The sequence below is a fragment of the Emydura macquarii genome, unplaced genomic scaffold (genome assembly GCF_026122565.2).
Source record: "Emydura macquarii macquarii isolate MOO-44397 ecotype Brisbane River unplaced genomic scaffold, CSIRO-AGI_Emac_v2 contig_450, whole genome shotgun sequence".
NCBI lineage: Eukaryota > Metazoa > Chordata > Testudines > Chelidae > Emydura > Emydura macquarii.
The window spans coordinates 12,307,426-12,320,268 of NW_027130587.1; the positions used below are offsets into that span (position 1 = coordinate 12,307,426).

The window sequence follows — 12,843 nt, forward strand, 5'->3', positions numbered from 1 at the left end:
TCATCCTCCCTGTTCCTTCATGCTTCATCTCCCTCCAGCCCCTCAGTTGTGTCATGGCTCAGGTTAGATTGTAGGATCATTGGAGCAGTATACAGGTCTTCCATTTGTCCTGCATGACACTTAGTTAGGCACTGCATAAATAATAGTAAAAGAACTTTTTCTCATCTCAGTAAGCACATGAGCACTTTAGTTAAATAAGCTTTACTGTATAGGCCATGTGGCAGCTCTTACAAATGGATGAGCTTTGTGTTCTGTTGTAACTTTTTTTTAAAACTGCTCTTAACTAGAATAATTGATTAATCTGCCTTTGGCTTTTAGTAAGTGGCATACAGACCTTTAGTCCCTGCAACAAACTCTTCACCCTAGGGCAGAGCTACATTCATTTGAATAAACGTCATTCCAGCTTTCAGGAAAAGTGAAATCTCTGCTCCTGTGTTTTGAAATCTTTGCTACTATATTTCTGTCTTCTCCCTTCCCCTTGCCCTTTCTTTTCAGAAGAAAGATTTTAAAGGAGCGGTCCGTTTAAAACAAAATTCCTTATCTGTTACTAATGCTTTTAGGTTAAGGGCCTGTCTAAAAATCAAATGCCCTTTTATAGTGTCTTTTTAACTGCAGAAAACCAAACCAGTGTAAAAATTATCCCTGTTCCGGGTTCCAGGTGCCCTTATCATCAGTCTTGGGTTTTTTTCCCCCGCCCCCTTAATTTGGGAAGTCAAGACACAATCCCCTGTAGTTGCTGATATATATTTTTTTGAACTTTGCACTTTGTCTTAGGCTCTGGCCTTTAAACAGAGTTTGGGAGCAATATGTGAACTGTTTACCTTTGCAGACAAGCCTTTTGGCCAGCCAATGGAAGATCCAAGTTTTTAAAAAAGTTTTGGCCAGCCAAACCATGTTAGAAATTGGTTGATCTGTAACTCCCAGACGTGGCCAGTGCAGGTGGGGGAACAGAGATGCTAAGTCCAAACCTTAGAAAGCATTTCAGTTGCTGCAGGAAAGAGCCCTCTGAGCCATCAGGATTGACACAGGACAAATGAGTATGGCCTGGAGGGGCAACTACAGCAAAAATATTATTCCAGTATCCATGAAAAAGCCTAAAAGGTGCAAACTTCTACCTGCATTAGAACAACTCTTTTGTTAAACGTGGCTTAAATGGAGCATGGTTGGGCCTAACTAATCATATTGTGGTGTGATTCCACTCTCTTTAAAAGAGTGAAGAAGTTTCCCCACTTAAATCTGTATTCTTGTATGTAGTGCCCTCAGAAGAGACTCCCAACTCAGCACTTGCCATCTCAGGTTTTACCGCCTGTTTAAACTGGAAAGGACATAGCTTTTTCTGTGAGGCTGACGAACTCTCTTCATCAGCTGCAAACTAGAGAGAGTGAAGGAACTTCACATGTCACCAGTCTGTGTGCCCAAAACGCCTCTGGAAACTAACTGTGATACTTGTAACCCTTCTGGTAACTGCAGGTGGTTTAAAACAAACATGGATTTATTTAGGGGACAGCTCCAACACATTTGCTTAGGGCGCTTACTCAGGAAAACATGTTGGTTGCATCGGAAGAGGCAATGGAAATTAATTTGGAAAGTTGGAACCTAGTGATTATAGGTGCCCCCGATGGAGTGAAGGGGGACAGTTCCCATGACATCCTGCCTCTCTGGATAGAATCTTAAGGAAATAATTGATCCTCCTTTGAAGATGGCATAAGCTTTTGAGGGTCCCTATTAAACTTGCTTCTTCCTCCACAAATATCAGCCTTCACACGCTATAACACCAACCTTATGTTACTCTCCTAGTTACACTTACCTTGGTATGAACTGAGGCAGTGTTAGGTGACTTGTCTGAAACAGAGAGAGATCTCTTATCAGTGGAAGAAACGACTTCTCTTCCCAGATGGTGTTTGCCCAACACAGTCCTGTAGGCAGAACTTAATGTCCCTAAAGAGGGTCTTAGAGTGTGTTGTACGAATAGCTTAAATGTAACTTGTTCGGTTTGAGCTAACAGTTTGGCCAAGATTCTCCCATGGAATAAGTAGATCCAGCTGCTATTGATGAACATGGTAGTTGCATCTGCTTAAATTGGGTTTCTGCTTGGCTCTTTATTACCAGTTTGGAACTATGTACACGTTGTGTAGAAGTAAAATGATAAACTTGGTGAATGTACAGATTTTGGTAACTAGAATTACATTTAAATTTGCAGTTAGCAAAGCCATTTTAAAATAGAATGAGTCTGTACCAGGAGGGTCTCTTCTAGGAGGTTATCTTTTACATAAACACCCACATGGGCTCATAGGTTTTTAAACTGAAGTCTGGAGCATGTACAAGTTGTGCTTCTATTTAGAAAGGGGGGGAGTTGAAGCTGTCAGTGTGTCTGCTGCCCTGTTTTCTGATGCTTTTGAAAGAGACATTAGTCGGAAGATGTAGACGTACTTTAACATTTCAAACTTGGCAGTAGATCCTGAAGATTGATGGGACGACTCAGGATTAAGGGTTTGCTTTAGGCCCTCACTGCTTCTCATAAAAGCGGCAATGAGACACAAGTCCTAAAAAAAGGAAATCTTAACTGCCTTGACTGGATCTGGAACTAGAATGACTTTCAGTGGCAGAGATTTTTGTTCTGCTCTTTTAAAAAGGAGAAATAAAAGAACAATAGAAGCTAATCTGGGGTTTAATTTTGTATAAAGAGCTTTCAGCCTGTTTTTTCAACCTCTTAGTTCCATTTCTCTTTGGCAGGGCATTGGCTGGAGTATAAAATTCTGCTCTGATGGTTGGATCTAACTTCCTAAGATTTTCTTAAGAGAAATTATTCTTCTGTTATGTATATGGTTCAGAATGAGTATCTTTCTTGGAACATGACTTTGTGATATTCTTCCTTGAAAAATGTCTTCCCAAAGTATCTTTCATTAGAGGCTGTGTCTCCAAAGGGACATAACTGCCAGGTAACACCACAGAAGCAAATAATATAATGAAAAGCTTACTGGACACTTTAATGGGGCATATGTGCCCACACCTTAGTGGTGCTGAAGGTACAAGATGAATCCTTAAAAGCCATGCTGAGCTGGTATATGGGATAGGAAGAAAGCAAGGGGATTGGGTGGGGATATGTGGCTTACTTTTTTGTTCTTTCAATACTCTTATGTGGCAGCTTTGATTTGTAGTGTAGCCTGTTGAAATGGTAGGTTTTTAGTGCTCGTTGCAAGGTGAAAATCTGTAACCTACACCTCCTGCAAAGTTACTGGGGGATTCCTTAAGTTAGTTTGAAACAGGCGTTTTGTGGGGCCAGAAAACTCATTTGGCAACTCTGATACCTACTTCACTCCCCACAATCCCTTTTATGCCAGTCTGTTTAGTATGGATGGCTCTGCATAAGCCTAGGCATGCCATAGTAACTAGTCTTGTTTTGTAATTCAATGCATCCCATTTGTTTATAAACTTGGCAGAGCTGAAATGCTGTAACATCATCCCATACTGCATCAGTGCAGATCCTGCTATCGGCACTCTATTTTTAACTAACTTTTGGGCTCTACCAATCAAGCTAGTATCCACTCTCTCTTAGTGACTTTGAAGAACTTTGATTTTTTTCTTTTCTGTCTCTGGGATAGCGAGGGAAGGAGGAAGTCTTCAGCTTTGGCGAACTTCTGTTTTACTTAGTGGATGTCCTGGCATTCTGCAGCTTGCTATTTTGGAGACAGATGCAAAGATGTTTGGAAGATGAAGGTCACTGGAAGGATCTTGGAGAGAACTCCCACTACCGTGAATCTAAGGTTTAAATCTGCTTAAGATATTAGAACGGAAGAAACGGTTGAGTGTTTAAGAGAATACTTCCTTTGTTCCCTGACTTTTTCTGCGTGCTGACAATTTAAATTATTAGTCTTGTGCTTTTTGTCTCATGGGGTTCAAGTAAAAATTCTGGTGACCTAGCTATGTGACAGCGTTAACAAGTCCAAACTGCAGACTGTGTGAGATCTGTCTTTGCTCTATACTTTAATGTATGTGTACAAACAAAGAGACTGCAAACAAAATTAATTTCTCCGGTTTGGTCCTTTTGTTATCTATATAACCTGTAATCATGGGAAACAGTATCTTTGCAAACTGTTGCAGACACATCACGGATCTAATTTTCCAGGCGCACAGCTTTAATTCTTCTGAGAGGGCCCCTCTCTTACCCAAATCTCCAGTTAGTTGCACTGCATCGTCTGATGTCTCTCTCCCTGTTCAAATGAAGTCAGACGTCTCGGAAGCTTGCAGGTGCGCAGCACCCTACCCAGACATTATTCTCAGTAATGCATCGAATGAATGTCTGCAAAACCAGCCGGAATGTCGCCAAGACTTTCCCAAGGAGAAGGGCAGCAAAGAAACAGTGAAGGCCTGTGAAAACAGCTGCTCGAAACTCAGTGTTACTGTTGCTGGCTTACTAAAGCAGGCGCAGGCATCTTCTGCGCTGGTTGTCCTTCCTGTCGACCTTGAGAGGGGATCAGCTACACTGTTAAATCATTCTCAATCACTTGAGGCCTGCCAGAGTTGTGGGAAATTTGAGGACAAGGGCCTAGACTCTAAATCATGCAACCAGAAAGAGCCTGTTGTACCAGGTGACAGAGGAGATTGGCAGCAAAACCAAGACGTCTCTGAGAGGGGAAAAGCCTCAAATTTGGAAGAACCGTCTTTAGCAGACCTGGGGGCCCAATTAAAACACAGAACTAATGTTCCTAACTTGGGGAGCTGTGAAACACTTGAAACCCCCGAATCTAATCTGCCTCTAACGGCTGAGGAAAGACAGAATGTCCAAAAGATGGTCTTGTCGGCGCTCATCACAGACGAGACTACACGTATGATCCAGGATAAAAGCACTTGTTACTTACTGACCGATCCTGCAGTCGGCCTAGATGGCGAGTTAAACCTTGGTCCTGATCTTGACGCAACCATGCTGCCATCAAAGCAGAAGAAGAGGAGGAGGAAAAGGAAGCTTTGTTTTTTAGGTGCTTGGTGGTGTGACTTTTTATTCTTCCGGGTGGGGGAGGTATATGCTGGGAAGGAGCAAATTTCCATACAGACTCTGTGTTCACTCACTTAACTATCTCAAAACTTTTCCTCTTGGGCTGAAATAGCCCATGGTTCTCTCAGCCGCGCTCTCTCTCTCTCTCTCTCTCTCTCTCTCTCTCTGTGTGTGTGTGTGTGTGTGTGTGTGTGTGTGTGTGTGTGTGTGTGAGAGAGAGATTTGCACAAAAGCTTTTTTTTTTTTTATTTCCATCTTATGAAAGCAAGCTTTCTTTGTGCACAGAACTCAATCACTGCAATCTAAACCTGACTTCACAAGTGACTAGAGCACAGTAAGGAATAGTTGCTGTATGAAATTGCAAGGTTGTGATCTTTTTAAAGAGGTTTTATATGTGCAACGAGTCTCTTTCATAAGTGCAGCACTATGGTAATGTGCAAAAATTACAAATTTGTGCAGAACTATATTTAGATACAGGATGTTGAAAAATCAGGGTGGCTGATTTTTAAAATCCAAGTGTGCTTTTGCATTGTGCAACCAACTAGTGTTTGTTGTTGCATTCTCCTCCCTCCCCCGGCTCTTTAAAAGAGTAAGCTAATGCAGTGTTAGCTTTATGCACATATACACAGATCAGGAACTGCATAAGTACTGTAACACTAACTTCGACACGCAGAACTGGTTGGTCCTATTTATTCTATATTACTGAGGCACAATACATACTTACGTGCAGTATGGGAGAGTTAATGTGAACACCTTTTGTTTTGTTGCATGTGTGTATATGCGATGTGAAGATTACAAGCTCACTTTAATTTTTCCTCGTTTGCAGAGAAGTAGCGTGATCTGATGGGTAAAGCAGAATGGAACCCTAACCTTGGGCCATTGTAACTTCCAGGGTGAAGTTCCATGGTTGGGAGGGTGGGGGGAATAAATGTGTCTGTGGAAGTTTTTCCCCTTTTATTTTTATTTTAAAGATCTAGAATGTTCAAAGCGGTGGGGGGGAGGATGGTGCCCTTGAGGTTGTGAAAGGTGCATGATAAATAGTCTTTCATTTGATTCTGCAGACTGTCATGTGGCTATTACCTGTGCATACATGGTGTCACAAGATGTGTGGTTATATCAGAGTGTGGGCAAACTTCTGGGTACTAAAGGTACTAAGGTATTTAGTCTGATATTCCTTTTATTCTTTGGCAAATCCAGCCCCAGTTTAGGCATCTCCCAAGATGATTGTGCTGCTTGAAGGACAGAGCTGGATTACAAGGGGCTGTTTACAGTATTGCACAGGCCAGGGGAAGGGGGGGGGGACCAGAAGAAAAAACAGCTCTGGAAGTTTTTGGCACCCTTAGTGGAGCCAGACCAGGGGTGGGCAGGGCTATCTGCGCCATTGTGAACGAAGTTGCTCTCTAGACTGGGGCAAGATACTGCTCCTCCTCCCCCTTCTTCTCCATATGCCCAGTGCTTAAACTGGTTGAACGATCAGAGGATAAGCCAGTAGGCCAGGGCAGCATGGCTAAGGAGTCTCCACTGGTGGTGTTGGATAGCTTCACAGTTTAGATCTCTTTCAGTAGATCCCACCTGGTATGTAAAATAGGTAAGTGAAGTCGGTGAACCTCAAGCTTAATCACTTAGTGGAGGGTTCTGGTGTGATGTCATAAACCCTGGGAGCCGAGTTAGTGTGATCTGCTCTTGGAACTCGGTATGGGATCTGATTTGCGTTTCTTGTTCCTTCAAGCGGCAATATCCCTAGCGATAAAACAGAGTGAGACGTTGCAGTAGCACACTTGTGCGTGCTGTTATAATGCCAGTCTTTAAACATAATGTATTTATATAAAACTTAGGCCAGATGAGAGCACCTTGTTGCAGAATTCTACCCAAACAGTGCCAAGGAGTTATGCAGGCATGCTGGTTTATGTTCCGAGTGGAAATGCTTTGGAGAACAGGTTTGTTATATCTTTTTCCCATTTCGCTTCTTTCTGAAAACTGGCCCTAGCGTGGTTTAAATCTAAATATTAGTCACTTAAATCTGGGATCTAAGTGATAATCCAGTCAGGCTTCTGTTTCCACCCAGGTTCTGCTCTTCTCTGTCCCTGTAACTCTGCAGGAACTGCATGGACTTCTTCTCTCTCACTTCATATTTACAGCAGTGTAACACCATTGAATTTTGGTCCTGAATGTTGTCTTGGGTTCATCTAGTAAGATGGTGGGAAAGCTTTTAGTGTGATGGGGTTCTTATTTGTTTTGATCTTTGTGCCAAATGTGCATTTTCAGTCGGCAGACATGCTTAAAAACAAGACAAGTGTTTGGCGTTTGGAAGCCTAGCTCAGAATGTGAAGACATGTTTGTATCCTCAAAACGGACCTGGAATCACAATGGTGATAGGCTCATGCTTAAGCTGAGTAGGAACAAAGTAGGCTTTTAATTCCTCATCTTTAACAGCATGCTGCTAGTGTTGCTAAGTGCAGATAAGGGGATTCTAAAAACAAAAAAAACCCACTTTATTTTGACAGTGTCGTTTTTTTCTTCGGTTTGAAATGTAACTTCCCAGCGGGTTAACTTGTGGCAGCATTTATGCCATTATGTCTTAGGCCTGAGGATGAATTCCTCAGCAAAAAGTGTTTCTATTAAAAGGCATTGTTGTCTCTTTAAGTAACAGAATGACTCAGCTCAGTGGTTTGCAACCTTTTTTCGGTTGCAGACCCCTAAAACATTTCAAATGGAAGTGCAGATCCCTTTGGAAATCTTAGACATAGTCTGCAGACCCCTGGTTGAAAACCACTGATGTAGCTGTTTGATACTTCCATAACATTCAAATAGGACAGGGAACTACATTTTTGGTGTTCCACTACCTCTCTGGCTGACAGGCAGTAGTATTCAAATTCAGATATGAAAATTACACTTGGCAAGGACCTTGAGCGAATTGTTTTTGTGAGGTGCTAGCTCACCTCTGGGCTCAGCAAAAATAGAGGTAATCAAAATACGGTGTCTTGTGTCTCAGTGTTTTTTGTTTGTTTGTCCGTGTGAGTAGATAGAAACTAATTCTTCTACTTAAACTCTCACGCCAGGTGTGACATGTAATTCGATCAAGTACTACAGGTTTCTCTATTCCCTCTGAAGAGTTGGTTTTCACCATAATATTTTGGTTTGCTTGTTTTTTCAGCATAGGGGTCAGCAGGACCTGAACACAGATGAGGATTGTGATGTGAACCAATGTTCGAGAATACTTAGTCACAGCTGAAGTGTCTGTCCAAAGAAAGCATAGTTGAGTAACTTTAGAAGAGCTTGGGAGGGAGGGCTCAGACCCAGAGGATTCTTACTGTATGTGTGTACTATCACTTTAAATTATAGAAGAACCTGGAGATTAAAACTTACAGTTATGACTACAAAGCCGTGTTAGAGGTTTAATGTAGAAACAGAATGAATGTCCATGTTGCTGTTTATAGTGATAAGATCAGGGTCGCTAAACAGAAAGGAGTCGCCGAGCTAAGGTTTCTGAAAAGACCACAACCCGTTCCCAGACTTGATTCAGTAAATTACCATACCTGATTTTAACAATGTTTTCTTTTGTACTTTCTGGTGCAGAGTAGGGGCTCAATCCTACAGACACGTTCGTTTGTAAATTAAAACATAAAAAACACAGGAGAGATGCCCAAAGATGTTTTGTCATTTTGAAGAAATTTGAGTGTATCCATTGATATAATAGGGCAACACATCGGTTCCAGGTTTGGACTGACAATTATAAAATAAAACGGCATGCCATCAAAGAAAAAAGCTTTGCTTTACCAAAAAAAATTCCTTTTGTTACTAACAATCTTAAATTTATTGAAGGTGAAAATTGTAAAATTGTTTTCCTTTCCCTCTTTGTGCAGTTTGTTTACCTCAAGCATTTCTCTGTGGAAAATGCCAAGAGACAAGGCAGCTTTTTTTTTTTCTGGTTGGTACTCTCCCTTTCTCTCTGGTTCTACAGAGCAGCAGTGAAAATGGGCCCTGGGCCACTTTTAAAAGTGGTTAGGCGAAACTTCCATGCGAAGCTCTGCTATGCTTTGGGAATCACTGCAGAGCATGCAATGCTTACCCCTGCAGTGCTGCAAGTTGTGGTTTCAACAAAAGCAACAACTTTCCTGGAAACAGCAATGTCCTGAAAACCCTTGCTTGATTGGAAAAACAATCTTTCTTTTCCCAAAAGAGACCAAAACTATTGGGTTAATCTGCTAGGCAGTCTCTCTCCTTTGGTGCAGGATTAATTTCTTGCTCCCAAACTTGAGACGGTCCTGGCAAGAGCTGGATCATCTGGTGCGGGTAGGCATTAAGCTGTCACTTCTTTGCTGCTCCTCTCCACCCCACAGCTTTACCAATTCATATCCTTTCCTGATGGCCAGTGGGGGCTATATTGTGCTATATTGCATGATGGTGGTTGATGTGGAGAGCTCTGCTAGGAAGCAGTCCATCAAAAATGCTGCTCACTCCAATAGTTCGAAAGCTTTACAGCCCAGAAAAGTAGTAAAGAGAAGCATAGCCCTGGATTTATTTAGAAAAGCTTGTGTGCAATATCTGCTTTGACCCTGTTGAGTGGCCGGGTTGGCGTGAGTCGATGGGTGTTTATAGCACTTATGCATGACCAGTAGGTGTTGCTCAGTTTACGCTTGAAGCCAGGGTCGTCCTGGCTTTCAGCCTTTGTTAGCCCATGCTGCTTTAGCAAAAAAAACCTAGCAGGAAAATGGATGGCCTGCCTGTCTATAGAACTGCCCACCTCTGTGCCCGTCAGTTAATTTCCACTTGCTTCTTAGGGGGAACTTCACTGACTTGCCGGGAACTTAGAAGTGTTTACATTTGACTTGTTTCCCGCCTTTGTAGCTGTGGAAAAAAGGTGGCAATGTTGGAGAATGCCAGTTGGCCGTGTTCCTGTCTGTGGACTGTGGTGCAGGAGTGGCCGTTCTGTCCAAACGAGGCATCTTGGGTGGGTCCGCTTGGGTGGGATGCCTCCTCGCACACAGCTCCTCGGCGGGGCTAGTGGGAGGTAGGCACGCACAGAGCAGCAAGTGTTGGGTTGATTATAGCATCAGTGGGATCCTGGTGCGAGGGGATGGAGCCGGGCCTGCTGCACTCAGTCCATATGGTTGGCCGGGGCTGCAAGCGAGAGTTTCAGGATGGCTGCTGGGTGGAAGAGCATAAAGACACGTTGGTACGTCTGGTGACCCCCAGCTGCTGCCCCGAGTGAACGTTCCCCTGTTGTGCATGATGCCCATCGTGGCACGCTTCGGACTAAACCCCACCTCCCCACTTACACGTCCCCCTCCTTTTGCACCCAGGCAGGGTCCAGCCGGAGCCTGACTTCTGGGGCGTGTGGGAGGGGAGGGCTAGTGCTGTCACCCCAGAGGTAGCATGTCCAGGTAACCCTCATCCCCATGTGCAGCAGGTTGTCTGACAGGAGCTCCGGCAGCACCTGCTGTATAGGTGTAACAAAGAGAACCTCTCCCCAGGGCTCTGGGGATGTGCTTTTCAAAGACACGGCCTCTCAGGGCCCCTTTGCTTGGCAGAGCGTCTGTTCCTCTTTCCCAGCATGGCTTGGGCTTGCTAGAATCATGGTGGGGCCTTTGGTCTGCTCTGCTCATGTGTTTGTCAGAGAACTCCACGGCACGCACGGGAGACATGAACAGAGGGACACTAAACATTAGCGTCCGTGCAGCCACTGCTGATGGCCCCAGAGGCTGTTAAAGCAGCTCTGCTGTTTACCCAGTCCCATTGGACAGGGAGACATTGTTTCCTGTCAGATTTCTCGCACCTTCTCCCTGTTGTAATTCGGCCTGGACAGTCACCTGCAGATAGGAGGCCAATAAATTATTAATGATCTTCATCCAGGGCCATAATACCAGAACAGTAATCATACGGAAGGGAACGCTCAGTGCTTTGCTGGCGTTAGTTACTTAACACCTTCAAGAGGCAGGCACGTCAATATTTTTATCCCCGTTCTCCAGATGGTGAAAGTGAGAGACACAGGGATTACATGACCACCTTGGGGCTGCAGAAGGAGTTGGTGCTTTGGCTGATTCTCACGGATGTGTATTTGGGTCACAATGCTTGTGTTCACCTGAATCATCTACAAAAATGGAGCAGCATGCTAAAGGAGTTTAGGTGAATGCTGCCCTGTACCCAGAAGTGCAGCTGGGGATGAGACAGAAACCTCCCTCGAAGCAATAGAAATGTAAAAGACCTGTTAGTTCTGTATTGGAACAAAGAAAAAAAACTTATGAACTTTTTTTTGCAAGAAAGGCACTTTTTGATGTGGGAAGGGGGTCTGTCTGTGTCGTGGTAGGGAGAGCACCGGAACAGAATTATTTTTCATCCCAGGTCACTCTGAATCCAGCAGAGCAGGACTAGTACTCGGGTCTCACACATCCAAGGCCACTGTTCTTAGCCACAAGGCTACAAAGTGAGTGTGTCTCGCCTTAAACTGTCCTGATGAAAACTTTACTGAGACTTCTGTGCAACTTGCAAAAACTTTCAGCTTGGAGGAAACAGTGTATTTTGACGAAATAAAATTTGGTGTAGAAGGTTCCAACCATCTCTATTATTAGATAGGCCAGGCCAGCCCTTCCTTCATGACAGCTTCTCCTGATAGCACGTTCCCCAGTGTTCTGCTCAGTCTCATTTAAATTATTGAGCCATAGGGATTTCATATGACTTTAGGAGACAGGTCCACCGCAGTATAGATCTTGAACAGATGATCACTGCCATTATCACGCTGCCAACAGCTTCTGTATCTTGTTGATTTTCATTGAATAAGAAAATCTTGCTGTGTCCATGCAACAGCACCCTAGTGAGTATGGAAGAACTGCAAAACAACACGTTATTTCATTTTTAACGTGGCAACTGAAGTGTTTTTCTTGAAGCAGCACTTGGGCAAAGCTCCTCTCCCCGTACTGCAAGACACCTGCGAAGCATTTTTTAAAATGTAGAGAGATGCCTGACACACCCGGGCGTGGGAGCTGTTTTGTGTTTCTGTGAAGTAGCTGGGCTCCATGTGACATGCCGGTTAGCCACACAACGGCCCTTTCCTCTCCCCTCCCTCCCTCCCCCCCTTGAACAAGAGAGCAAGGGAAGGTATGTAAAAACCCATGTAACTTGTTGGTGCACGGGTTACCGCTGCCCTCGGGCCACAAAGCGCCACACACCCATCTCCTTTAATTAAGAAGGTTCTCAAAATTGAAGTGAATGTGTTCTATGCTGAGCCAGTCTGCCCGTTTCGTTTTCCCCTACCGATTCTGTCCTTTTTGGGAGATGTGCACCCCTCGGGCAAGCGAAAGGGTGCTGCTTACACAAGAGGTAAGGCATGGCACGCTTAGGTCTCTTAAACACCAATTGAACGGGGGGGGGGGGGGGGGGGAATTTAGTGACTTGGACTTTTTTTTAAACCACCGATTGTTTACATCTTTGAAGTGGAGGTCCCCAGCGTGTGGTACGCTGGCATGTTAAGCAAACCAGGAGGACTAGCTTCATTGTTTGGGCCCCAGCTAAATCTCTGTTTCCCTCTCTCCCACATTGTGACTAGAACGCCCGTCTGCAATGGCTTTAATGAACGGGGACGACTCGCACAAGCCCCTCCAGGAAGAGAGCAGGCAGAACGGGCACGAGGAGGCTGACCCAGGGGAAGATGGGAACGACCAGGAAGTTATCGTCATACAGGACACCGGCTTCACCGTCAAGATCTGCGCGCCGGGGATAGAACCCTTTTCCCTGCAGGTGAGTGCGTCTTCAGGAGCTGCGGTGACAACAGCTGGTTCAGAACTAGTTAAGGGGAGAATGGGAGAGAAAGACGGCTGGAAAGACAGACTGGAAAAGGTGCCTGCGCCTTGATT

At 44.3% G+C, this 12,843-nt stretch overlaps 1 protein-coding gene across 2 annotated transcripts in view; it reads left to right on the top strand.

The window, feature by feature from the left end:
* The window catches only part of CLUH (clustered mitochondria homolog), a 51,610-nt gene that overhangs the window by 7,453 nt on the left and 31,314 nt on the right, over nucleotides 1-12,843 (top strand). Inside the window, exons 1-2 of one of the 2 annotated variants that reach the window (XM_067538013.1) lie at nucleotides 3,581-4,976; nucleotides 12,537-12,727. In XM_067538013.1, the coding sequence (XP_067394114.1) occupies nucleotides 4,070-4,976; nucleotides 12,537-12,727 (1,098 nt within the window). In that variant the 5' untranslated portion in view covers nucleotides 3,581-4,069. Of the gene's footprint in view, nucleotides 1-3,580; nucleotides 4,977-12,536; nucleotides 12,728-12,843 lie in introns of those variants that run through there. The other variant, XM_067538014.1, reaches the window with a different exon arrangement.